Source organism: Ambystoma mexicanum, chromosome 12 (genome assembly GCF_040938575.1).
Source record: "Ambystoma mexicanum isolate Mex_15411 chromosome 12, UKY_AmexF1_1, whole genome shotgun sequence".
Lineage (NCBI taxonomy): Eukaryota > Metazoa > Chordata > Amphibia > Caudata > Ambystomatidae > Ambystoma > Ambystoma mexicanum.
The window spans coordinates 226682616-226710473 of record NC_090936.1 but is presented as its reverse complement, the minus strand read 5'-3'; the positions used below and the strand labels follow the sequence as shown (position 1 = coordinate 226710473).

The window sequence follows — 27858 nt, the reverse complement described above, 5'->3', positions numbered from 1 at the left end:
CTGCATTGTTAAATAGTTTGACATGCCTCGGGGGTAGAACAGCCATGCAAGCTTCGGTTGCCTCCCGACTGGACTACGCCAATGAGGGCTACCTGAAATTCCCAAGTTATGCAACCGCTAAACTGAAGGGACTAAAGTCTGTGGGAGCCATGATTCTTCTTAGTGGTCTTTCAACTGATGTCTACAATTCACAAACCCATCTATTCCAGTATCCCCTCTTACATGATATGACATGACATGATTGGTTATTTATAACACGCTTAATACCCAGAGGTTTCTAAGCACAGAGTTACAGAGCAGACCACTTTCATCTCCATGTACCATCACAATCTCTCTTTCTGATAGTTAGGTAATGGCCCACTCAAGATCCCAGAGATTAGGTTGACTTGCTTTGTGGGAAGAGTCTTCCCGTTCCAAGGTGCAATGACCTGGAAGGCCCTTTCAACTGAACTAAGAAATAGTCCAGCTATCTCGACTGCAGGAAAAGAAATTGAAGCACATCTTTACTCAAACACCACCAAAATGAAACCTCACAGCATCGCTACTTTCTGCCCCAATTTTCAATGTTATGCGGATGACACTCCACTCTCTTTCAGGCTCCCCTCAGCCACCTCGGCTTCTTCTCTTATACCAGACTGTCTGGCCACAATTCAGGAATGGTGTGCCGCCAACGATCTCTGCCTTAATTCCAGTAAGACTGAGATCCTCCTCATTGGGACACTTGCTCCATACTTTCCTCTCTCTCTCTATGGCCGTCCACTATGGGCCGTCTTTGTGCTCCTTCCTGTGAGGCTAAGAACCTTGATGTCATCTTCCACTCCACCCTCTCCTTCTCTCCTCACATCTCTGACATCCCTAAGAAGTCAAACTATCAGCTGCCCCGCCTCAGAGGTATTCTTTTTTTTCTCACTTTCCCCCAGAAGCTCACTGTCTCCAGAGCTCTCGTATTCTCTAGGCTGGACTATTGCAACAGCCTCTTTCTAAATCTTTCAACCTTTACAACTTATCCAGAACAGGATTGCAAGACGTGTCCTTGGCTTCAAGCCCAGGGATCATATCTCTCCAGCTCTGAAATATCTTCACTGGCAAGGTCCAACTTCAAAACCCTCTGCATTGTCCACAATGCTTTCTGTGGCCTGGGACCGCTCTAACTCCAACTTTCTCTTCCAAAACATCTTCCTTCTCGCGATCTCCTCTTATCCACCTCCAACTCTCTGAGGGTCAGACTCTTCTCCGAGCAGAGAGTTGGGGGCAGACCCATCTCGCTGGGGCCTCCCTCTAGAACAGCCTCCATGCCTCTCTCAAACTTGAGCAGAACCACCTCCGGTTCCGGAAGCAACTCAAGACCTTCCTTGTTGCATCCACTTTCACTCTTCCTCTCCCCTGCTGATGAACCTGAATGCTCTGTGCACTGGTCATGTGGTCATCCTCTGAACTCAGCCCAGGCTCCTGCATGTCCAGTTGCCCTCGCACTGCCTCCAGGCTCCCCAGCACTTACGGGTCTGTATCTGCAACCCTACAGTCCCTTCTCTCTGCACTTATGAGCTATCCGCTGGCTGCACTTCCCCCTCCCCCTGCCGTCGGGCACTTTTCCCCTTCCCTCTTCCCTGTACTTGCATGATCTGAATGACACAAGGCCTAGTAAGATCATTGTTTTGTCCTCCCTTGTTTCCCCCTCCTTGGCTTGTTGCGCCTGGAAACACTTGTGTAGAGGCGCGTTATAAATGCCACATCAGATCATATCACACCGTAGCAAAGCACAACATAAGATAAGATAGCATAGCATAACACAACCCACCGCAGTGATGCACTCTGAAGATAGCATCACTGCCATTGTCACTTTAACATGTCCATCTCCATGTCAGAGGTGGCAATGCAAAAAACACCCCATATCGTGTATGAATGTCTCCATTTGCTCCATATCAATATGTTCAGCGTTTTGCGGCACGGGACATCAATGTACACCGTACACATTGGCGTCTATCGTAGGGGCTGCTGCACCCCTAAGCCTACTTCGTGCACCCCACTGTGATTTAGGGAAGAGGTATCTATTGCTCCCACGGGGTGCATATTTTGTAGGTGTTTAGAGGCACTTGGTCATTCAGTTGTTTTTGTAAATCTGCATGCCCCGCAAAATATGTGTTTTTTTGTATACCTTTCTGTGCACTTGCCGCATGCAAGTGGAAAACACCCTTCTGAGGGAATCTGACCTGAGTTTTCATAAAGGTATGTTCATGTGTAGTTGTATGCAAAGTTTGCTTCAGCGCTCAATGCTTCAGAATGCTGCATATAGTTTGCACACTCTGAAGTGCATCATGTCTGTTAAATGCCATTTGTCCTGCTCACTATAACAACATGGACTTCTTTTCAGTATAAGGCAGGAGTGGATGGGGCACCATTTTTTGGTCAAGTAGTTGAACCTGAAGGCGAGGGTGCATCTAACGTCAGCCTCTTTCCCGATTAGGTGAATCCGGAGCCCTACTGGGAGATCTGCACGTACGACACCTGCTCTTGCGAGTCCATTGGGGACTGCGCGTGCTTCTGTGACTCCATAGCAGCCTATGCGCATGTCTGCGCTCAGAACGGTGTGGCGGTTTCCTGGCGCTCCTCAAGCTTGTGCCGTGAGTATTGGAGGTCTTGAAAAAATTAGGTTGATATATAGGGTGACCAGATTTCCAAAATAAAAAACCGGGACGGACGATAGACCTAGAAGTAAGACTACAGTTTTAGCAGACATAAACACAAAAGATGGCCTAAAACACAAATAGGGCTCCACTAAAATGGTAGTCCTACTTCTATGTATTCCAGGCAAAAACCGGGACAGTAGCCACGCGTCCCACACGTACTTGTTTGTCAAATAATGTTTTATTAAAGTTTCTGCTTTACAGTCCATACGTGTTCAATATTTTTTCGGATACTGTGAATATATATATTATTGTCCAGGTAAATGATGACAAAGGCATCCAACAAGCTGCCTTGTCCATAAACATTTTGGAATGTGGCAGGTACATTGCACATTATGAGGGGCATTACACAATACTCAAACATCCCATATTTAGTTTGAAAGGTGATCGTCCATTCAGCTTTAACCCTCTCTACATGATATGTTATAATCACCCAGGAAGTCTGAGAGGACCAGGGACCACAAATGATCTACAAGGACTGATACTAATATGAGCAAGCAATGATTCTTAACAGTGACAGCCTTAATTGCCCTGTAATCAAGGACTAACCAGCTGCCGAAAGGCTCAATTATCCCATGATGTAGGTTCCTCAGATCAGAAGGACATGGGAAAGCAGGAATCAAAGAATTGAGGGAACAGGCCAGCAGGCTACTCAAACATAGGTGGGAGGCAATTCAATTTAAGGGACAGTGCACGGCAGTAATCAGTGGGTGAAGACCATCAAGTCCCTAAGCTTGGGCAGGCATGGATGCAATGGCCTAGCCAGTAATGAGCAAGGCCTAATCACCCGAGGGTGTTACTTTGTTGCCCTCTGGTGTACCTCACCGTACGGAGGAGTATGTGGTTCTTGTTACTGCAAAGCTTTGAAGGCCCTGAAATTCACAAGGAAGTGTATGCCCTTTAAACCACTGGCTTCTATTGGCTAGTTCAGGCTAGAAGTTTTCTACTAGAAAGGATAATAATTACTGTCCAAGTACCTGTGGTCATAAAGATGTGTCCCTTTTATAACTGAGAGGGGGGCAACATGATTGCACTTCACAGAACTAGGAGCGAAGAGCTGTTATTCCTTGGCCTAGTGCAGGGGAAATGGGTTGTTTAATTGTGAAGGTGTTCCTCATTGTTTGGCCAGGCCCATCCACTTATTTATTTATTTGGACATTTGTAAGGCACCTATACACAGGTGTTTCCAGGCACCACAAGACAAGTTGGCGTGGGGGGGGAGGCATGGAAAATAATGAGAATACAACAACAAAGGACGTTATATTGTCCTTGTGACAATCCTAACGTGCACGTGCATGACAAGGTGATAAGCGCAAGGGGATGGGGGTTGAGGGAGAAGTACAGGAGTGGGGTTCCCTTACGTGTGTTGGTGGGCAAGTGCTGGTCAGGTCAAGGCGGCAAGTGCCAGGGGAAAGGGGGTGGGGGAATAGTGCAGTGGACAGGAAGGTCTAAGAAGGGATTGTCTGGGAAATGGAGCCCAAGGGAAAGTGCTGGCAAAGGATGCTGGGAGAGACTTTTGGCGGGGTGTGGTGTGGTCCCTGTATGACTCTGAAGGGACCAGGCCCAGTCACATTGGCAAGTGGAGAGTTTAGCATGGAAGGGGGAGAGGGAAGGAAGAGGAGAAAGGGAAGGTCTTGAGAATATCTGGCTGAAGTCTGATGGGGGAGGGAGGCTGTTCCAAAGGGAGGCGCCAGCCGAGGAAAGAGATCTACCTCCCACTCTCTGCTTGGAGAAACATTTGGCCTGTCGAGAGTTGGAGCCAGAAGACAGAAGGACTCTGACTGGGAGGTATTTCGGGAGAGAAATCTGGATGAAGAGAGGCCCCAGGCACTAGACAGCCTTGTGGATGATGCAAAGGGTTTTGGATTTGATCCTTGCAGTCACCGGGAGGCAGTGGAGAGATTTTAGGGCTTGAGAGATGCAGTCCTTGGGCTTGAGGCCAAGGATAAGTCTTGCAGTCCAATTCTGGATTAGTTGGAGAGGGCAAAGGGTGAAGAGAGGAAGGTTGAGGAAGAGGCTATTGCAGTAGTCAAGCCTAGAGAGAACCAGGGCTCTGGAGACATTGAGTTTATGGGGGAAGGTGAGGAAAGGTAGAATGCCCCTGAGGAGATGAAACTGAAAACTGGACTAATTATCACTTTCAAAATCAGTAGACATGTGCTGCATGATCCAATGTAGTTAAAGCAGAGAGGTGGCACTTGCCCCACTTTGGTCGCAATATAAGACTATTAGTGGGCTTTCTGCATTTGCATAAGGATACAGTGGTTTGGGGTAGTTTATTTCATTTAGTTAGTCTGTGTGTTTGTTTGGTGTTTCGTAGTGCCCCAGGTGGAATGAAAGAAGAGTGTGGTGGGGGCGAGCGAGTGTGAACCTTTAATGGTATGGACCATTCTGGATGGGTTAAGTGCCAAGATGAGGAGAGGGGATAGCTGCAGTACAAAGAATAAAACGTGCATTACATAGATAGAGGTTGTCGGTAAGCGTGAACAAAACAGGGCTACCAATCTGGCTAGGGGAGTGGCACTCATGCACAAAAACTGCCTGGACAGCTAGTCAAATGAGATCTTGAAAACGCGAGTCTTCAGCTATTTACAGAACAGTGAGTGGTCGCCCGGGGCTTTCGGTGTGACAGGGAGCTTGTTCCACAGGGTTGTGCCAGTTTTGTTAAGTAACTAGCCCCAAACTACTTCTTCTTCGAACGGGCAGGTAACAGGGGGGGAAAGAAGACGCCCATCTTGGGGCTCTGCTGGAGGAGACTTGTTTGATGTTCTTCCGTTGTAGATGATCAGGGACCCTCCTGAGTATGCCTGGCCGATGGTGCACAGTGCTTTGGAGCTCACTCATCCCTTCAGATAGCCCTGGATGTCCCACTCTCCAAGCCATAGCTACAACATCCAACACTGATTGGACAAATCTGCACGTGCTACACATCAGGGCTTTTGGCGCCCGGGAATGGGCAATTACCGGGGCATTACAGCCCCGGCAGACCCGCTTACCGGTAACGTTGTTACTGGACCGGCAAACTTACAATGAGGCCCATACACTTGATTACTGAATTGTATAGCTTATTTAAACAATGCAATGAAGGTATTCGTCACAACAAGATTGCAGTGCAGGTACTGAACACAGTGGGGTCACAGCAAGGTTTGAGATTGACAGTAAATAATAGTTTGCATTCATTGCATTGGACCAATATAATTCAAGGAATGAATGAAGGTCCAGCTGGAACCGATTCTGTATGAAATCTTTCCTAGGACAGCAGTTACTGTCATCTGATGTGGGGACCAAGGTATATCCTGGCAGTCTCTCGGGACATGATGCCAATGCCTGTGTAATAACTACACATCTCCCAAAACTGTTACCAGAGACCATTCTTGTTTTGTTGTGAGTTCCATCATCTTTGAATTGTAGCATACTGCCATGCCCTGGTCCCTTGTATGCATGAGCGAGTGATGCCACCGTGGGAATATTGATAAGTCTCTGGAATGTTTGCTTTTGAATAGAGTTCCAGCTCAGGCAGTTGGTCAGAGCTGGCCTGGGTGGTGGGGGCCAGAGCTGGCCTGAGTGGTGGGTGCCCGAGCTAGCCTGGGTGGTGGGTGCCAGTGGGTCCGCTTTGGGGTTCTCCCCCTTAACTGAGCCATCTTTGTGTAACATTTGAATAAAGGCATTTGAGTGAGGGTACCTTCTGCCTCTTGGACTCCTTCATTACAACACATATTTACTTGGTTTCAAATGTACTGATGTTGCCGTCTTTCATGCGTGTGTTCGAAACTGCACATTTCCTAGAGTTGTGAATAGATGAGCACAACACTTATACAATTAAAAACACAATGTGCATGCAAGAAGAAAGGCAAATCTACAAATGCAAATATTGTGGTTTTTCCACAAGCACACACTCAATGCATTTGTTTCCTATTCACCAGCAATAAGTTGTGAAGAAAAGAACGAACCCAAGTTGGACTATCTGTGCGAATGGCGGTACAACAGCTGCGCGCCGGCCTGTCCTGTGACGTGTCAACACCCTGAACCAATGGATTGCCCACTCCGGTGTTTAGAAGGCTGTCATGCTTACTGCCCGACTGGTAAGTAGTGCTCGCTGTCATGTTGGGTTTTGTGGAGCCCTTCTCTTGTAGACACACCTCGAAGGTGCTGAGGCTGCCATGAATACACTTGGGAGTATGATGATCCTAGTCTAGCATGGAAGACCTCCACCTAAGACTCCGTGTATGCGTATGGGGTATATCTGTGCCTCCTCCCCCAAATGGTGGAGTTTGGAAAATATTTGTAAGCGTGCCTTGAAGAAGATCATCCCTTCATTAATTATGGACCTCACCCCATTAACATTTGGAACCTACTGATGACCTATACAAGGGGCACAGTGACCGCCACTGAATTAAAATGTAGGAACAATCAGATTTCACAAAATAATGTAATTATTCAGATCTTTAAAATGATCCTATTTGTAGAGGCAAAGGAAAAGGATAAGAGTACATTTTTCTCCCATAAAGTTGCCCATTAACTCGAGCTAGTTCTTCTTCAGAGTTCCTACATTTCATTGCTCTTTAACAGCCCCCACCACTCCCACCCCACACACCATGTGCAGTATGTCTACCAGTGCTAGACTGTGGGTACCCATTGACAACCATAGACATGAAAGCTCTGTCAAACTTCACCTATAACTAACCCCCTAGAGTCTGCATCTAACCACCAACTCTAATATACCGTTGGGTAAGTCTTCCACCAAGCAGCTGTCTTTTATCGCCTGCATCTGGCCGTTTATCTGGGAACATAAAGCCACATCCTGTCGCTTATTTGCTTTCACTCAGCCTATGTACCAGTCATCTGCAGATGGGGATTTCTTTCAAAATCTACATTTTACAGCATGCCGCTCTGTCCCACTAGCCATGGCTCATGTTAAGAGGCGCGCTTCTGTATGGCTCATAGCATAGCAGGATGCTTCCATCTCCCGTGATGTGCATCAGAACCCTGTTGCAGCTCATCTTTGGTAAACACCTGCTACTTACCGTAGGCCCTTATGCAAGATCTTCACCGATCACCTTCGCCCAAGGTCACCTCCTTCACCAAATCCCTTCAGTCACTCACCACAAGTGAGATGCATCTGGCCTCTCTTCGGCATTGTCATGATCATGAAAGTGTGTTGTGTTTGTTCTGTCTGAACATACTTTGCTCAGTGAGAATATTTGGCAAAGGCAATAGGTACTCTTGGCTGCAACATTCTGGGTTTACCAGGATAAAGCATTAATCTGCAGTGATTGTCCTACCGTACCCAAAGATTCCTCCTCCACCCAGAAAACAGAGAGCACAGAGACTTGGAAAAGGGAGAAAGCTGCAAAGACTACCTCATAAGGTGGAACCAACACCCATTGATGTGCTGAAGAACACAATGGCCCTCATTACAAGTTTCCCGGTCTGGAAAAAAGTGCTGATGCCGACAGTTACCAGCACCTTTTCTGGACCGGCAAACTACAAGTCTGCCTGGCCTGCCGGTAGTTCAGGCCCCTACCGGCAGAGTTTTCACTGAAGCACTGGCACCGTTAACAACGGTGCTGGCGCTTCAGGGTTTCTATTCACATTGAGTCCGGAATGGGAACTTACTCTTCCTCCGCCGCCCGTAATATATTATCAGATGGCAGAAACGGTAAGATAAGTCTGCCGGTACCCGGCCATTAGCACCGGTGGGTAATGAGGGCCAATATTAGCTACATTTACATAGATACATTTGCAGACATTAGTTTACTCACGTTTTCTGCTGTAAGATTGTCAGACTTTTTGTGGAAATAGTTCAGAAACGTTTAAGATGTGTGAAGTGTAATTATAATTAAAAAGCAAAAACACATTGCATGAATGTTACATGAATATAAAAATAACTGGTTGATGGCAGATGGAGTAGTTTACTTCTGTCACGTACATAAAGCACTAGCAAGCGCAATGGCAATAGGTGACAAACTAAAAAGTCAAACATGACAGCACAATTTGAAAGTGTGCTAAACAACACATGTCCTTAAAATGCAGGTACTCTGTTTCTCTGGAAAAAATATGTAACAGAAGCAGGCCTACACCATCTACATTCTGCAGGAGGACTCTGCTCCTATTAGTTGTAGACCACCGTAGCCAACTATTAAGTAATTTCAAGATTCAGCTTAAATGTTGAGTAATGCAACATACCATTACACAAATAGTATATAACTCGTTGTAAGACAACATTTGGGAAATTCCAGAAGCAGCCCCTCACTTTCAGGGAAGCATACTGATTACCAATTACAACTTAGAAGTATGCATTAAAAGCAGAGTAACATAACGGTACATAAGATGTAAAGGAATGTAATGTAATGGAAGTGGTCTTTTATAGCACCCTTCTGACATTATCAGTGGCCTTGCTCCACATGGCTCTGTAAGAAACATGAAGGAGTGGTGGCGGCCATTAGTGGGACAGTGGCAGAGGGTGATGCGAAACCTCTGGTGTTGAGGGGTGCAGGTCGGAAGTACCAAGTTCCTCTGTGCCATTCTGCTTTATTATGCTTGGCAGATAAGCTTGGGAGTATGTTAACCATATGGAAGTACCCAAGATCTGATGGACTACAACGCTTTGGGTCCGCTTAGCCACTGATGTGGTAAAGTGAAATAGGGCTCAAGTGGAGAGCTTAGTTGTGGTTCGGATTAGTCTTGATGCGCAAGTGTCTAGGCACATTGCATAAATAGTACTTAACATTCTATATGGCAGTGAGGAGGTGAGTAAAGGGTAGTGCGCCTTCCCTGTATTTGTTAACAATTTTGGTAATTATTTAGCTGCGTTGCCTGGCAGCGCAACTTAGTGTTGACTGAAACCCACTAGTCAGTCGATCTGTGAAAGTTCAAAATTGTGTTTGCTAAGATCGGAGGCGCCTGGGCTTTTGTTGAGTAAACAACCTTAATCACACTCAGTCTTGTGTTTTATGTTTTAGAGATTTATTAGAGTTCTTAAAAGAATGTTTGTATATGGTGCGAACATTACTCCTTTTTGGAGGCAAGTGCTACTGTTTCGCCCCTACTTGGTCTTTTTCAAGGCACATAAACATTTAGTTTCAATTGTATGCAGTTTTAATCTTCATTTGTAGATTCATTCAGAGTCAGGTTAGTTACAATGTTATTTGTTACTGCCAGTTTTAGACATATACATTTGATATTTCAAGGTATTTCTACAGTGAATTTCATTTGTATGCAGAGTAAACAATTATTTGCTTGATTATTAGTAATCTGTTGGGTTATATTAGCTTAAGTCGTTAAAGCAGGTTTCTTTCAAGGGGTTCCTTCTTTCTGGATGGCGGCGCTCCGCCTATTGTCACGTGTTTACAAAATTGACAATAGGGAAGAGATAGTTAAAAAATATCCTCCAAGTCCGACAAACTATATTTTTACAGGGTATTTAATGTGGATTTTGAAAACACAAACCATATTCACCTTGCATGTCATGGACAGAGTTAAAACATAAAAACTGCATAAATGACACATTTCTACTTATCTTTTAACAAGTTCTTAAATGCACCTTTGCATATAGACACGTGGCACTAACTATTGCATAGCGTTATAGGTTCCAATGACTATTATTTTATGGTGAATTTGTACAGGCCAGGTTTTGGGGGATCAATGCGTCTCATGCCAGCTCTTATGTTTACTGAATGCCCTCAGGTGTCTTCCTTATAGTGCACAGCCTCCTTTATAGCTTTCATGTCTTTGGTGACTTATTTGTACTTTAGGCTCCATTTTGCATTCTTGGAAGTCTGTTCATAAAGCCTCATCCGCGAGTGCCATGATTGCTTTAATGTAGAATTCGGCCTGTGGTGATGGAGATGGATTTGCACCCTTGTCAAATAATGCCAATTCATCAGCTCCATTTCTAATTGGGAAAGTTCCAATGTGCTCAATCTGGTCTCAGTAACTTCTCACTTGTAAGGGTGCAGGCTTTCAACATATTTTGGAACTTGTCAGTCGGACCATACCATTAGTACTAGTTATTAGTTAGTGGACCACACTCAGTCTGGGCAGTCCTAGAATAAATATTCTGGAGTCTGACCTGTGGTATACATTTAATTTATGCCTGGGCAAATAATCCTTTAATCCTTTTAGGATTTCCGAAGCACAGCTCTAGCTCCTCAACCATCCAAATATTGCATAGTGTACTCATTTTCCTATTCTCCATACCTGCCTGTTAACACATTCTAATTAATCCCATACAGATATCAATACATTTTTTTTTTCTAGATCATAAAATCTATGGTCCACCTGACAGGACTAACATTCAACCATGCTATCAGAAAACATTTGCCCCAAACCTGCTTCATCTTTTCCTCTTTTTTGCCTGTGGCACTTACACCCTTATTCCCATTTTCAGTCTTTTTCCTGATCCTGTTTCTTCCGTATACTAAGGTCTGAATACCCCTAGTGGGGCCTCAATGTGCCAACTGTCAGACAAGCTTAGGAGCGCTGAAACTGTTGCACTGGTGATTTGGTGTGCTATACAAAATATTTATTTATTTATTTCATTTTATTTGTGTTATTTGTTATACGCCCAGACCCGGAGGTATCACGGCATAGCTTACAGAATGTTTACTTATCTGTTTACAGTGCAAAATCAATGCAAAATCTATACATGAGTTACAAGATGCTTACTTTTCTGGTTACAGGTCACAATCAATACATGAGTTACAAATATACGTAAGCAAAATGGTTGCTATGGTTCAGTCATACAGGTTGAAAAGCCAGGTTTTTAATATTTTCTTGAATATCTGGTGAGAGGGTTCGACTCATTGACATGAAATGACGTTTTCAAAAGACATCCTTCATTGACATCTCTGGCAATAGTGAACATAGGAATGTTATGGCCGTACTATGGAGTAAATAACATAGACTTTAGACCATTTTGAAGTGTACGTTCTGTTTGTCTTGCCAGATGTTTTGGACTACAACTACCATCAGCCCTAGCCACATAGTTAATGATGAGGGGTCATGGGCGTCATAGTGCAAAATATCTGGAGAGCCTCAGGTTGCAGACCCCTGCTTTTCCTCGATTCCATAATCAGGATTATGGGTGAGCTGCTTTCACATTATGCAAGATTTCTCTCAAGACCATGTGGGGTCATCTATCTGCGCCTATGCACATAGTTTCAGCATTGAACCTCAATTTCTTCTAGTTGTTGCTGCGGCTGAGCACACATTCAGCCAATTGCCAAAACCTAATGTGTAAAAGGGCGACAGCAAGCCCCTGAAGGGAATTCTTCCGCGTACAATCCATACGCAGACGATTACTACACTTAGAGGAAAGCACTTTGAACTTCAGTGGTTTTAACAGCCTTTGCCAAGCAGACCAAGATTTCATTCATCCTTTCCAAGTGTTTGTTCAAAAGCACAGCTGCATTTAAGTGGTCAGCTTCCACATCCTTGGCTGCTTCTAACATGTTTTGTTGTTGTGACACAGGGAAAATACTTAACGAAGTATCTCAGACATGCATCGATCCAAGAGACTGTCCTGTGTGCCACGTGGACGGCCGGAAGATTGCCCATGGGAAGAGGATAATCCTCAACAGAGATGACCTGGACAATTGCCAATCCTGGTAACGTACACCGCTCCGTTCTACAGGCTTCGGCCTCTACTTGCCCCGTGCGGGGAGGGAAGGGATGCTTAAGGGCGTTTATGTCAAATATAATAGTCATAATGACAGGTCCTTTAAGGAACTATTATGAAATCGAGTTTCAAAGGATTTTGTAGTTGCTACCCCCGGCCGCCCACTGACAGCCAAGTTCAGAACTTGGCCTTGGCAAGCGAGATTCCCAAGGCTCTCTTATGGAAAAGCCCATCTCATTTCACTTGCATGAGTCAGGCCAATTAATTAACACAGCTGTGCTAGGAAAGGCGAGGCGCTCATGCACTCGATCTTCAAAACACTCACACGTGTTGCCCATGCATATCGCACAGCCAATGTACATTACCTCGTTCAAGAAGGCCATGTTGTGATACCCTTGTGAGGTACGATACGCAAAACAGATGATAATAATAATTTAGCATTTATCTAGCGCTACAAACCCTCAGGTATCTGACCGATGCTTATTACCCACGGTGTGTGGTGCTCGTTTATTGACCTCGGAAGGATGAAAGGCTGAGTTTGGCCCTGCCGGGGTTCGAACATGCATCAGCAGACTCTGCAGAGATGTCAAAGCGAGTGCTGCTCTACTCGCTGTGCTATCGGACCGGCAGATATTTTATAACAGTTACCCTGCTACACAATGAAACCGTAAACAGAATATTTAGTAGACTCTTGGCTTCTATGTGATTTGGTCGAGTATCAAAGTAGAAATCTTCTATTTTTTTTTTCTGGACTTTTTTGCCATAAATATATGCGGGGGGAGACGCCCAGAGCCCCTCCATAACTCCCCTAATTATTCACCTAAATCCAAACCCCACATATTTTTGTGGTAAAATTCGCTATACAAAATTTTATGAATTCTACTTTGATTAATGATGCCGTGGCCAAATCTCTCATTCCCGACTCTTGAAAACAGAAAATGATGATCTCAATACGAGTTCCGCAGTGCGGTAAAAGAGTGATGGTAATTCCATTTACAGATTTTTTTTAAGGAAATTGACTTATTGCCTTTTCTTGCCTCACTGCCAAATTCTGAGTTTGGAGATAAAGTAGCCATTCACTTCCAGCAAAAGGTTGCTGGAGGTAAATCCTCTGCTTTACCTCCAATATTCGTCACAGAATTACTGCCCGCGGTAATTCTGCACAAAATCCACATGGAGTCCTGTGGACTCCAAAATGGGGCTTAACAGTGGCATACCGCCACTGATGATCCCATGGTGAGTCCAAGGGACCCAATGGTGGTATGGGTAAACGGGTTTGACAGTAAATAGGTGGATTTGCGGGCAATCTCATTATGAGGCAGTATGTGGTCTTGCCATATTTTACCTCATTGCAATCCCTTGCATCATTACTAAGCAAGTAGTGCTTATTGCTGGGGTAAGATGGAGGCCAGCCTCCTGCTACAAGCCCTATGCTTTTCCCTCTGCTCATCGCTTGTTTGTGTGAGGGTTTCTTTACCTTAATGTAGTGTTGGACTGCTAAACAATGATTATTTTAGTAATATTGTTCTGTTTGATAGTTTTTGATCCCAATACATTATTTTTGTAAAGTTATGGACTGTTAGTTTTCAGAGTTGAACAAGTTAGTTTTGCATATTACACATCTACACGAGTTCACTAGAAAGGCAAAATGCAGATTCATAATATCCCGGAGGATAACTATGGGGTAACATGCTCGCCTTGCAAGGAAGACGACATGGAGCACCACAGGTTCGATCCCCGGTTCCGCGCTTAGAAACATCTGAGTATTAAGCCGTTATAAATAACCTACCATATCATAATATCAATAATTCACTGCTCATTCATTGTTTATTTTGAAGCAAAAAATGTTAATGCCCATTGCTGCCAATTTACTAAAATAATCCACTAATTCCAGGCTGTGAACTTTCAAAAGTAATATGTTTCTCTTTGGTAGCCAAAGGTTTAGAGAGATAATTGGTTAGTTTTTAGTCACTGACGATTTACAAATGTTAGACACAACACTTTAATAACTTGTAATTAACATCAGCAATTGTTGGCGACCAGTAATATAACCGGTGCAAAAAACACCAGTCTAAAAAACGTCTAACAATATATATTTTTTTTAATTGTGTGTAACTTAAATCGTCCCTGTTATTTTTTCCAGTAGGCGAAGGGGCTGTTGTCTGGTGACAGGGCCATCATAAGAGGGAAGGGGCTTCAGTTGGGTACCCATGCCCCCCCCCTGAATTGGTTCTAAAATGAAATTGTGCGAAGGGAGGGTGAAGGGTCCATATTTTGTGTAAGTCAGCCTGAGAGGTGGTGAAGCGCGTTATAAATAACCTATCATATCATATCATACTACCGAAGGGGAGTTCTGTTCCTATCAAACCAAACTAAGGTACTTGTTAACATTCCAAAAGTAAATCTAGTCCTCGGTCCAAACCTATCCACTAAATTGGGCATAGCACTTGCAAAAATGTAAAAGAATATTAGGGAGAGTTCCTTGCACTCTGGATGATTCAGTATGAACCCACTTAGGTATCCTAGGAATCCTTCCTGGTTCTGCATCCAATAATTATTATGTATTTAATTATTGCTTATTTATTTATTTTATTTATTTCATACCCTGATTTGGGTAGTTGCTGTGTCATATACCGAGGTGCAAATAGTATATTTGATAGTTTCTTATTAGTTCTGTCAAAAATAATGTAATTATATGTTAAGACCGAATGCTCTTATTATGCTGTATCTACCTTAACTGAAAGCAGGCAGCAGCAAAGATAGAACAAAACTAAAGCAAACATTCTGCAAAGATAAAGGTAAGTAAAAAAACTCCCACAATGCCTTGGCGCAGGAGCCTGAAAACCCTAATTGATTTTTAGATAATGTGAAGTGCTGCTACTCAAGGTCTCATTCTGTGTTGCTGGCAAAGAAAGATAACCTTATTGTTGTATTCTCTTGGTACATTATTACATTGAATAGCATAATGTTATGTTTTTTGCTGTGTTGATGTGGCCTTTAGCTAGGAGTTGCTGGGTGGAAGCATTGCTTGTTAGCCTGGTGCTCCTTTTCTTCATGGACTCTCTGTAGGTCTCGGTAGACATTTGTAGGTAATATCTTTCAAGTGTCTCAGAGTTGTCTGCCAGTAAAAATGAACTGCTAAGTTGTGTTTGCCTAACTGTTGGAAAGCAAGACCTCCCACTCCTCCCATCTGATGATTATGAACCCCCGCTCTAACAAAGAATCGCAGGGGTACACATAGTCTGCTTGTCTGACATTCTGCTCATTTCCTGCCTCCTTGAGTGCCTTGTGGATTTCCTGGATGACCATATATTTCACCTGGTGGATATCGTTCACCCCAATCTAGTGCAATGGTTTCCATCTGATGACGTTGCACAATATATCCAATCATGAATTAGAAAGGCTGTGGATAAACCTTCACAAAACAAACTCAAGGCAGAATGCCTGAGACCAGTCATTCAGGGCAATGTGGCAAAGATCCCTGACCTCTACCACAAGATGCTGTCCTTCATACAGCAGCCAAGCAGAGACCTTAGAAATGCATTGAGATGGACTTGAGGGCCTGTTAGGTTAACAATCTGGGCATTCTGAGCCCGCTCACCAAGACTGTCCAGTCATCTGAAGATACTTATGTTTCCTGCTCTTCCATAGATCCTAAGTTAATTTTAATTTAGATCCAATGTGCCACCTGCATGTTGGGAGAAACTAACGCAGCCATGTCCAAAAGGTGCAGGAAGAGACTCGCATTTGAAATAGATTCAAAGATGGGGAGCTGGCTTTGTCTGACACAGGCTGATGGGCGGTCTCTTTTATCTTTCTTTCATTAAGCATCCCTGGGGTCTTGCTCTTCCAGAACTGTTTGTGGATTCCCCAATTCAAAGTCCCCTCAACCCCTTCCTTCTGATGATCCTAGATCCCTTCCATCACCTGCTTGTGCTTAATCGCTCCCTGGTCTTGGTGTAATTGCAGATTCCCTACATGTTCTCAACCTGCCAGGCCTTTCAGGATAACTTTACAACCTCTTCCAGGATTCTTGCTCCTCAGGAAAAATTTGGATTTGTCATATGGCCTGGTCTAGATGGGATAGGCAATGTTTTACACAGGATTCCAATCCCTTCCCGGTATGATAGTCAATGTTCTATGTCACTGAGCGGTAATTGCCATAGTTCTTGCATCTCTAGTCATGCCATTGAAGGCAATCTTACCATAGCTAACTCGCCTCCCATCAAGCATACAATGAGGAGCTTTAAACTTAAGTTCCACCAGCCCTTAAGTACACTTCCCTAAAGAATGTGAAAATGGTGTTGGCCTTTTTATCTTATTGGCCTGATTATGTCTTCCTTTATCTCAAAGCTCTTTCGGCCATGTTCTCTCATCTCATTTCGCAGGGCCCTGAATGTCAGAGCACTCAGTGTTTTTTCCAATTTTTACATGACAACTAAATGTGAATCAAGTCTATCTTCTATTTTGCTTTTCCTTCTAATGTTAAATTGGTACGACATCCTTTCATCGCCGGTAACTTAAAAGCCTGGCATTTAAACATGCGCATTATATCGAAAATGTTCATCACATTTTTTTAGGGGGGGATTGGAAAAGGGAAGATAAGGGGTTGGGGTGGTAGGGAATAAGTAAAAATAGGTGGGGGAGGGGGAGTTTGGGTGGAGTAACCCCCCCAAAAAAACAAAATACATCTATGAACATTTTCGTTATAATATACACGTTTAAATGCCAGGCTTTGAAGTTACCGGCGATGAAAGAACATAGAACCGTTAAAGTATGTGTGATTCAATGCCTTAAAGAATATGAAAGTCGAACCTTTGGCCTTAGTCCCTTGGCTTGTCCAGACCTGCTTTTTCCCTTTTGCAAGCCCCACCACCCTGGCTAGGGGCGGACACCTCCACTTTTGGGGGGTCACTCGGCCCATGCAGCTGTGGCCTCCAAGGCGTCTACAGCAGGTGCTTGCCTGGATGATATCCCGAAAGGAGAAGATTATTAGCACGGGTAAACATTTATAGCATTTTATTTAAAGTTGATATGATATGATAGGTTATTTATAACGTGCTTAATACCATGAGGTTTCTAAGCGCAGACCCGGGGATCAAACCTGTGGTGCTCTGTGTCACCTTGCTTCTAAGGTGAGCATGTTGCCCCTGAGCTATCCTCCCCGTGGTGATTGACGTGGTATAAACAAGCATAATGTGAGCTTCCGGTCCTGATATAAAAAGTTAACTTTCACTTGATGCATGTGCAACTCGTAACAGCTTTCACATATAAAGATTAGTAGGGAAGGATCTCCTGCTCCAAAATCTTGGTTCTTGATAAGTGCATGTTCACCCTAGCCCCACCATGCTTTGGTTTATCATTGGCAGTGCACGCACATAACAACGGAAGCCATTGCTTGCAGTCCACTTGAATTCATTACGCAACTCTATACCGGTATTAGAATAACTGGGGTAAAAATGCTGGGCTCATCATTTCCGTTTACCCCCCTATTCGGGGGCGAAGGGGTGGAACGGGCGGGTGGAGTGAGGGTTACCACCCCAAATAAAAATAAATTCAAATGGGGAGCCTGGCATTCTAAATTCAGTCTTTTCACATAGATTCCTTTAGGTGCAGCACTGTAGACTTATGCATACACCACATGCAGCCGAAATGCTCTGTGCCGCTGGACAGTAAAGCAGAATTCCTGAAAGCAAGAACAGAAGTTGCAGTCACAGTGCAGTTAGCCTTGCTCAGCAAGCAACCAGAATTAGTTCTAGTAAAGCAAGAACAGAATCTTACCCTAATCCACTGCGACCTGCGCTGCCACCTACCTAAAAGAATCCGAGTGTCCTCAGGCACATTTGATATCAAGTCATAATGTTGGAACATGCATGGTCATCACAGAGTTCTGCCTTAACCAGATACTATCTTTTCTGTTTTAGTCATTGTGAAGGGAACAGCCTTCTCTGTGCACCCTGTGAAAGAGACATTCTAACAACTGTTAAGCCTAACTTGCCTTTATCAACAACTGCTCCCACGCCTACAGACTTTCCCGAAGTACCTGATGAAGGGCAATATGACTGCAGTAAAAAGATGGACCTCGTTTTTTTGGTGGACGGTACCTCCAAGCTAAGTGAAGATGAGTTTCAAACCGTGAAGTCCTTCATCGCGACCATGATCCGCAAACTCCACGTCTCTCAAAAGAAAATCCGTCTGGCAGTGGTGCAGTACGATACAGGCTCAAATCTGTATTTTGGACTTCAGGACAATAAGAGATCAGAAGAGATGATCAAAATTGTAGAAGGCATGAAATACACGGGGAGTCCAGCTGCTTTCATCAATGAGGTTCTTAAATACACGGCCATTTATGTGTTTCGTAAGGCTCCACGGAAGGACGCCGCCAGAATAGCTATTTTGCTGAGTGCTAGCAAGTCAAAAAACAAAATCAATTCGATCCTATCACTTATGACGAGGGAAAAAGTGACCGTCATACCAGTGGCATTGGGACCAGATGTGAGCATGGACGAAGTGAATCTTATCAAAAGTCGATTGTCGGACAACAAGGCTTTCTTGTTGGAAAATGCTGACGAACTAATCGATCAGAGAGATGAGATTGTACATTACCTGTGTGATCTTGTGCCAGAAGAAACCACAAATATTGCAAAAACTACAACCAAACGGCCAACTGTGGTTGAAGTAACAGAAATAGCCAAAACCGCAGCCCCTCCTGTAGGCCATGAACCGATTACAACAACTGCTGCTTATCAGGTACGTCCAACCACGAGGGAAAATTTGCATAGTAAAGTTGTTGATATCGTTTTTGTGATTGAATCATCCAGAAATGTAACAGAGGAAAATTTCAATAAGTCAAAGACATTTATTGAAAATGTAATTGAGAAAATGGATATTTCAGAAGAAACAATCCATATCACTATCATCCAGTATTCCTACACAGTCACTGTCGAGTATTCCTTTACAGAGAAGCAAACGAAGCAAGACATCATCGAACGGGTAAGAGAGATACAGTACCAAGGGGGAAATGCCACCAATACCGGGAATGCTTTGCGCTACGTGACTGAACACTCCTTTGGCACAAACAGTGGTAGCAGGGATCAGGTGCCTCACCTAGTGTACATGGTGATCAGCAACCCCGCTACTGATGTCATAACACAAACTCGAGAAGATATCACCATCATACCCATTGGCGTGAGCAACAATGTGGACCTAACAGAGCTGACTCTGATAAGCAAATCCGAAACACCGATCGTGATACCAGACTTTAATGATCTTGTTGTGAATGTACCAGATCTGATCATTGATAATTGCTGCTCACCAGAACAACGACCACCAACTACGGCAACTGTAACTTCATTGGCTAGCACCACCCACCCCTTGCCACCTATCACAGCGGCTGTCACAGGTAACTCATTACTAGTTTTTGCATATTACTTTAACTATGTAGCTGGTGGGGCACTAAACCAAGGCGAGGACAATAATAGTCATGGAAGGAAGGCGGTAAGATCGAGGAAAAATGCAGTTCAGGGGACCGCTTGATGTAGGCACGGTTGGAAGGGGGGACAAATCGGGAACCTGCAGTCGGGAAACTTCATGTTGGTAAAATGGAGGTTGGATCAGGGTCACAGATCCATTATCACACTCCCAATGTTAAGTTAATAAAAGATGACTGATATCAGCATAGTCTCTGCAAATGAACCAATAGGACATTATATCACTGTAATCACCACCGGAGGGGGAAGGAAGAGGAATTTTGAAATATATACCTAAGGAAAAATATGCAGGATTTCCCAGGGAGTGTAGAAAATGCAGAGTCTGGTGCAATAGCGAGTGAGGGGGAGCTAAAATGCAAAGACTGAGAAAGTGGATCATTGAATGCACAAACAGAGAAAATTAAGCAAACATATGCACAGAATATTTGGGAGTACTGCTTAAATCAAAATATCTGATATCATTGTGTCCACAAGTATCAACTGTGCTACCAAGCCAAAAGTATCCCTAATGGAACATGAACAACTATGCCTGCCACTATTTGTGAGTCCTTAGGAAACACAAAGCATTTTAGTGGGGTGCCCCTTGCAAGTAAGTCAGACAGTATCTCCACCACTCCTTGTCATTCTATGTAAAGCACACCTCTCCCACCACAGATCTTTCTCAGATTGTCTTCCTATTTCTCTCCCTCCATTCCTCTCTAAGATAATTGAATGGGTGGTCTATACCCATATTTCCTCCTATCTTGACTCCAACTCTAATCGTTCTTCTCCCCATTCAGCCTTTCACCCTCATCATTCTGCGGAAACGGCCTTCCTAAGGGTTTCCAACCCTCTGCTCTACGTTCGCTAGTACAAGATTTTCTCTATTCTGATTCTTGTTGATCTATCTGCTGCTTTTCTACACTGTGGACCATCCCACTCTTCTCTCCACTCTTTCTTCTTTTGGGTTTTCAGGTTCTGCTCTATCCTGGTTTTCCTCTTACCTTAGTGACCACTCCTTTGATATGATGATATGATAGTTTATTTATATAGCGCCTATACACAATGTGTTTCAAAGCGCTTCAAGGCAAGGAAGGGAACAAGGGAAAATACAACATTCTTACAGGCCATGAACAGTAAGGATGTGAAATTAACTATCGTACTCGGCCTGACGACATTTCAGATAGTGCATGAGCTAAGACATACAGAAGGAAGGGAGGGGGGAGTGGGAAGGAAATGGAAACAGACAGGCGACTACTGTACTAGGCCTGACGACATTTCTGGTAGAGCTGGAGGAAAAACAAAAGGTGAGGAAGAGGGGTGCAGAAAGGGAGGGGAGGAACAAAACAAGTGACTATCGTACTAGGCCTGACAACGTTTCAGATAGTGCTGGAGGGGGGGGGGGGCAACAGTAAGGGGATAGGGGAGCGACAGACGAGGTTGCTATCATAGTAGGTCCAGGGACAATTCTGATAGAGTAAGTGCATAGAAGAAAGTAAGGGGAGGAGGGGAGGAGATAGGAAAAGGGAGAGGGGAGGGGAGGAGAGAGCAGCGAGTAAGCAGTCAAAAAGAGTGGAGAAGCAAGAGAGGAGAGCGAATACAATTGCAGAAGTCAGTAGTAACACATAATGTTGCAAGCCAGGATACAAGCTGAAGATGGAACAGCATGATTCCAGGCCAACATGAGTACAAGATGCAAAGGAAGTCCAGCATGAGAGTTGAGAAAGGGTCACGCACCGTGAATCAATAAAGTCCATAAAAGTAAAATCCAGCATTGGCCACAAGACGGTGATGGTGACACCAGAATGTATCAGGACAGACTCCTGTGTGCAGGAAGGGGGAGGGGTGCACAAGGGAACAACACAGGGGGACCAGAGAGGGTGGGGGCTGGCCTGTTGGGACAAAGGGTGTAAACACATGTTGGTGCATGCTTACCTGCTGTCTTAGCAGGGGGTTGGACCCTGGATCCTCCTGGTCCAAACAGGTCCAAACAGCAATAGCCCTTCACTTTGGACGCCCAGGCGAGAGATGCCCTTCATCTAAGTGTTATGAGCAGGAACAAAGAGGCAGGGCTAAGAAGGTGGGCAGGGCTTAGGCCAGGTGACCTAGATCCACTTACACCTGCTCCCCAGCTGCAAAGGAAAAGAGGCTGGAGGGCTCCTTAAGTAGGGAAAAGAGCAGCAAACAGGAATGCACCAGGTGGGCAGGGCTTGCTAAGTGGTGAAAAGGAGCGGCAAGCAGGAAGGCACGAGGTGGGTGGGGCTTAGGCCAGGTGACCTAGATGCACTTATGCCTGCTCCCCAGCTGCAAAGGAAAAGAGGCTGGAGGGCTCCTTAAGTAGGGAAAAGAGCGGCAAGCAGGAAGGCACCAGGCGGGCAGGGCTTGCTAAGTGGTGAAAAGGAGTGACAAGCAGGAAGGCACCAGGTGGGCGGGGCTTGCTAAGTGGTGAAAAGGAACGGCAAGCAGGAAGGCACCAGGTGGGCGGAGCTTAGGCCAGGTGACCTAGATCCACTTACACCTGCTCCCCAGCTGCAAAGGAAAAGAGGCTGGAGGGCTCCTTAAGTAGGGAAAAGAGCAGCAAGCAGGAAGGCACCAGGCGGGCAGGGCTTGCTAAGTGGTGAAAAGGAGTGGCAAACAGGAAGGCACCAGGTGGGCGGGGCTTGCTAAGTGGTGAAAAGGAGTGGCAAGCAGGAAAGCACCAGGTGGGCGGGGCTTAGGCCAGGTGACCTAGATCCACTTACACCTGCTCCCCAGCTGCAAAGGAAAAGAGGCTTTTAGTCTCTTGGTCTGGTAAAACCTCTTCTTACTATCCTCTCCTTCATGGTGTCCCTCAGGGCTCTGTCCCTGGCCCTATTTTCTCATTAAACTACCCCCTATCCTCTCCCATCTTCTCCTTTGGATTAACATCCCACTTCTACACTGACGATTCCCACATTTTTTCGTTTCCCTTTCCTCATTTTCTGCCTCCCTGCACTGAACTATTTCAGCCTGTCTTCTCGCTGTGCAATCTTGGATGACTGATCACTTCCTTTACCTTAATGCTACAAAACTGAAATTCTTGTGTATTCCCTCTTTTGCCTTCCCCCACCCATAACACCTCCTTGTATTTTTCCCCCCTCTTCTCTTTCTTTTGGTCATCCTGCTCATAATTTGGGGGTTATTTTGGACCCTACTCTTTCCTTTGCTCCCCATGTCTCTGCTATTGCTAAATCCTGTCGCTTCCAGCTCTACAATACCCATAATGCTGAGCCCTTTCGGACCTTATTTTACTCTCATATTTTCTCGACCTGACTACTGCTCTTTTATTCTTATTGGTCTTCCTTCCCATCAACTTGCCCCTTTGTTTTCCATTTTCAACTCTATCTGCACTCTGTCTGCACTCTGTCTGCTCTCTCCACGGACCTCGGATTCATCCTCTTTGTTCCGACTCTTGGCTTTGCCGTGACAATCACATACTGTTCCATTTTCTTACCATTATCTCAATACGCGCCCATGGTCTTGGTCCGCGTTATCTTTCCTCTATACTATCCTTCTATGTGCCCTCTAGGCCTCTCTGTTCCGCTAATACTTTCCTACTCTTTATTCCGAAGCCCCCCACCTCTGTCCCCATTCTCGTTTCTGCTTATTTTCGTTACTGGCCCCTAAGCTTTGGAATTCTCTTCCCCTTGATGTCACATCTTTGCCATCATTACATCTTTGCCGCACTAAACTTAAAATCTTCTTGCTTAATGCTGACCTTTAGTTCTGACCTTTAGTTCTGATGTTTTGCGCTCTCTCTTATTCTTTATGAACGTCCTTATGTTTTGAGATTCCTTGAATTGTGTACTGTGTCGTTTGTGCAGCACTTTGGCGAAGGTGCTTTATACATCTAATAAAATGCAAAATACAAATCTTCTATGAGACAGACAGGAGATGACCAACATTGAAACTGACTAATTGTTTGATCTGTGGAGCCAAGGATAGATTTGTGACTGAAGGGAAGCTTGGGTTCTTCCACATATTGGACTGGTCATCAGAGATAAAGTTGGGGGTTGAATGGATCATTCCAAAGTTCAGAAGGGCAGTTTATGAATAGTACTGTACTCTGGTCTGCGTGCATTGATTGCCTATTCTGCTTCATGCATTCTGAGTTAACTTCTTAAACAAATCAGTAGAGGTTCTGGGTGATAGACAGAATGCTTCCTTCAAGTTTCATAATCATTTGGATGTCCTCTGCAAAGGAGTAGAAGGTACACCCGAAGAATCGCATACAATTTAATACAGGATATTATAAACATTAAACAGTAAGGGTGAGCGGGAATAACCCTCTCAGCCTCCATAGTGGGGGCGGGGGGACAGTGATTTAGATATGGGAAGACACCTGCTGTGTTGAGCTTCAGTGAACGCTTTTGGAAGGGATTCCCTTACGGAGTTCTTCATTGTCAACATAAAATAATACGTTCATATTTATTTATTTTTTGCCATTTTGGTATTAAACATTACACACTAGTGAAAGTTGGAAATTGATCCCCCAGCGACATACTTACCAACTTGAAAATCTCGTCTTTCTTATTAAATCCATGATTGCAGAAAAGACTGCTGGGGGGAATACTTGTAATGTGGGAGATTCCAAGAGGTTATGCTTGTAAACTGTTTTTGGGAATAATACCAGGCTCCAGATTAGGCCAGGCAACACCTATTAACAACACCCATTAGATGTCAAATATAAGGAAAAGGTTACTGCAGCCACATCCGATAATATTTTAGAGGGTCCTGGGGCTCCCCAGTTTCACATGCCCCATGCAGTTGGATATTAATAACACAGGCGTTCCACTACCAAATCTCTGTTGCTTTTCTTTTAACATTCCTCCTCCAGTGCCCTGCAGCAAGCCAATGGATGTGCTATTTATTCTTGATGGAAGCTCGAGCGTCAAAGCATCTCAGTTTGAAGACATGAAAACGTTTGTGAAGGCCTTTGTCGAGAAAGCAGATATCGGTGAGTTGTCGCAGTTGTACGATGTGTACACTTGGAAAGCAGATCTGGGCGAGAGCGGAACAGTCATTTTGCATTCTGGGGCATTCCCTCTCCCTTACACTTCATAGCACGGTTGCTTTTTCGAGATCTGCTCTTAACCCCTTCACCATTGGCCTTGGCATAAGGGCGATGACGTGGTATGGAAGCAGTGGTGCTGGGGTAGGGGAATCGTGAGCTCCACACTTACATTCTTTGGAGGTCTTTTGATTATATTAAAATATTCCATTTGCTCATATAACACTTTATTTAAATATACTGTAATACCTTGTTTAATTCCACTGTACCAAGATTTATAGTATGTCAACTATTTGTCTTCTTGTTTTTGGGCAAATTGTCACATACACAACCTTACAAGTTAAATTCAATTTTCTAGTACGATTTTTGCACAAATTAAATGTTCTGGATGACGTAACTTTCCCCAGTGTATATTCTCCTGTTTAAGTTTTCCTTTACTGGTCCTCCATAATTGACCTCCCTCAATCGAATACTTGTGGGAGGTCCAAGTACATCTATTGCAGTAATTCACTCTTGGTAGTACTAACACTCCAGTGACTTTCACCTCATGTTGCATATTGAGGTAAGACATATTTATTTATTTATTCCATACATTTGCATGTATACATACATACAGAAATACAAGTTGTTTTGATCACAAAGGAGTGTACAAAAGGTACTACAGAAGATAAACGGGAAGCAGTGAGACTCATATAATTTGGACAGTTCAAGCAGAGTGATGGATGGCCTGGTTTGAGAAGGGGCTAGATGAAACAGATACTTGGGACAATACGGTTGACAAACTTAGGACAAGTAGGTGGCAGCATTTGTGCGCATGTAGGCAGTCTCTGTGTCAAGCAAGAGCTGTGATCGCAAACTCAGACTATTACGCACTCGAGTGTTGGGAAAAGAAAGAGAAGAGTCCAGTTGGTGGAGAAGTAAGGTACAGGTACTAAGACTGGAGAGGAGAGTCGAGAGGATAGCTCAGAAGTGAGGGGGTGGTTTATCAGTGTGCTTTTGAATACGTCAGTGTGGACTGTGTTTCGAATTTCAGAGGACAGCATGAAGAGTTAAAGGGAGGGAGAGGTAGCACAGGGTGGGTGAGGTTCAACAAAGGTGGCTGAGGAGGCAGAGCGAAGGCTGCAAGATGGTTTGTAGGGGTTGATAGAACATGATAGATACAGGGATGCTTTACCATGGATGGTCCCTGTTTTGCATGGTTGGCCAGGCAGTCTGTTTATGAAAGGACAAAGTAGGGGTGAAATGAGGGAGCTCAAAGAGAGTTCTGGTTGCAAATGTACTAATCTTATCAAGGGGAAAGAATGAATAGTTTGGAAGACCAAAGAGGATACTGGCACAAAAGTCTAGTTTAGAGAAGACTAGAGTGGTTAAGAGGTGTTTGTGGGTTTTGAAGGGAAGGAGGTGCCTGCCTTTCTGATATTTAGGAGGTTGAGAGGGAGCCACTGTTGCAGTTTTAGAGAGGAGGGTAGAGAAGTTGAGCGAAGAATCATAGGAGACTCTGAGTTCCAGCTGATGAGAAATAGGGAGGACTGTCACATGGGAACTCTATTGGTAGTGGAGAAGAAGAGAGAGGATTTAGCAGGAAAGGAGGAAGTATTTATTATTGAGAGTTCAGGAAAGGAGAAAAAGATTTTGGTGTCATCAGTGAAGAGTTGGCACAAGAAATTATAGGAAGAGATAAGAGCCCTGACAGCAGAGGTGTACACTGTGAACAGGAGTGGATCCAAGACAGAGCCTTGGGGAACACCATTAGTAAGAGGGTGAGTTGCTAGTTGGTGTTGTTCAAGAAAACAGACAATTGTCGTGGTGCCAGGTCTGAATCAATCCAGAAAAGGGTGTGATCATGAATAACAAGCAGAGAGAGAGTACTGAGGAGATCAGAGTTATAAATGGTATCAAAGGCAGCAGACATGTCGAGGAGAATTAGGATAGATGATAGGTTGGAATGTTTAGCAGAGGCAATACAGTTGGAGACATTGATGAAAGTTTCAGTGGAGTGGCAGGAGCGGCAGCCAGCTTGTAGGGGGTCTTGAAGGTTGTGTGTGCCAAGAAAGTTAGTAAGGCGGTTGAATACAACTCTTTCCACACCTTAGTGTAATGAGGGAGAAGTAATACAGGTGAAAGGTTGGCTGGCAGGTTTGGAACAGCCCCTTTCTTTTTTAGGAGAGGGATGACCAGGTCCGTATTGAAAGTAGAGGGAAAGCAGGCGGACTCGAAGGACAAGTTGAAGAGGTTAGTGTGGTGAAAGGCCACTAGAGGGAGATAGGTTTGAAAGGTGAGGTTCAGGAGAATCTGAAGGGGCACAGGGTGGATTGGCCTTTTTCAGGAGTTCAAGACTTTCTCAGTGTTGCTATATCTGAAGTGGGAGATAGAGGCAGTGAGAGGTGATTGGGTAGGTTCAATAAAAAAAGGAGGAGGATGGAGTGAGATGAGGGTTACGCAAGAGTCCCTGATTTCTGTGATTTTGGATGCAAGTGACATGGCAAGGCCATCAGCTGAAAGAGTTGTTAGTAGTTGTGGATTTGGGAGGAGTAAAATGTGAGATTATGGTGCCTTGGACCGGACGAGTAGGATTGGAGTGCTAGTCAATAAGAGAAAGGTAGAAGTTCCTTTTAGCACTATCAAGAGTAGATTTGAGAGTCAAAGACAGAGAGGTAAAGTTGCAGGTCCACATGAGATTGGGGGTGCTGAAAATGACTAGAGAAGCTTTCAAGATATCTACTAGTGGCTTTATTTTGTAGTTAATCAGCCATGGTGAGGTGACTGATACTTTCAGGACTCAGTGAGGGGTCAGAAATATGAGACGTTTTCTCACATTAGTGATGTTATTGAACACTGAGGGTGGGACAAACACTTCTCTCTCTAACTTAACAAACCCAAAAGCTAAAAAGAAACTGACCTAATGTCCAAACATTTCTGTACCTCACAAACATACATACAACAAACTCAAAAAGGGTTAATTGGCTGTTCAAAATCCACAAAATAACATTTAAGAACACATATAGAAAACATAAATACAAATCCTTGTATCCAGGGTTAATTCCCTTTCAGTGGATT

General features: G+C 44.3%; 1 protein-coding gene across 1 annotated transcript in view; it reads left to right on the top strand.

Moving 5' to 3' along the window:
• VWF (von Willebrand factor) overlaps window positions 1-27858 on the top strand; it is a 1005270-nt gene that overhangs the window by 536869 nt on the left and 440543 nt on the right. The window contains exons 25-29 of the mRNA XM_069628335.1: window positions 2465-2621; window positions 6608-6766; window positions 12157-12292; window positions 18228-19705; window positions 24628-24747. Of these exons, the coding sequence (XP_069484436.1) occupies window positions 2465-2621; window positions 6608-6766; window positions 12157-12292; window positions 18228-19705; window positions 24628-24747 (2050 nt within the window). The remainder of the gene's footprint in view (window positions 1-2464; window positions 2622-6607; window positions 6767-12156; window positions 12293-18227; window positions 19706-24627; window positions 24748-27858) is intronic.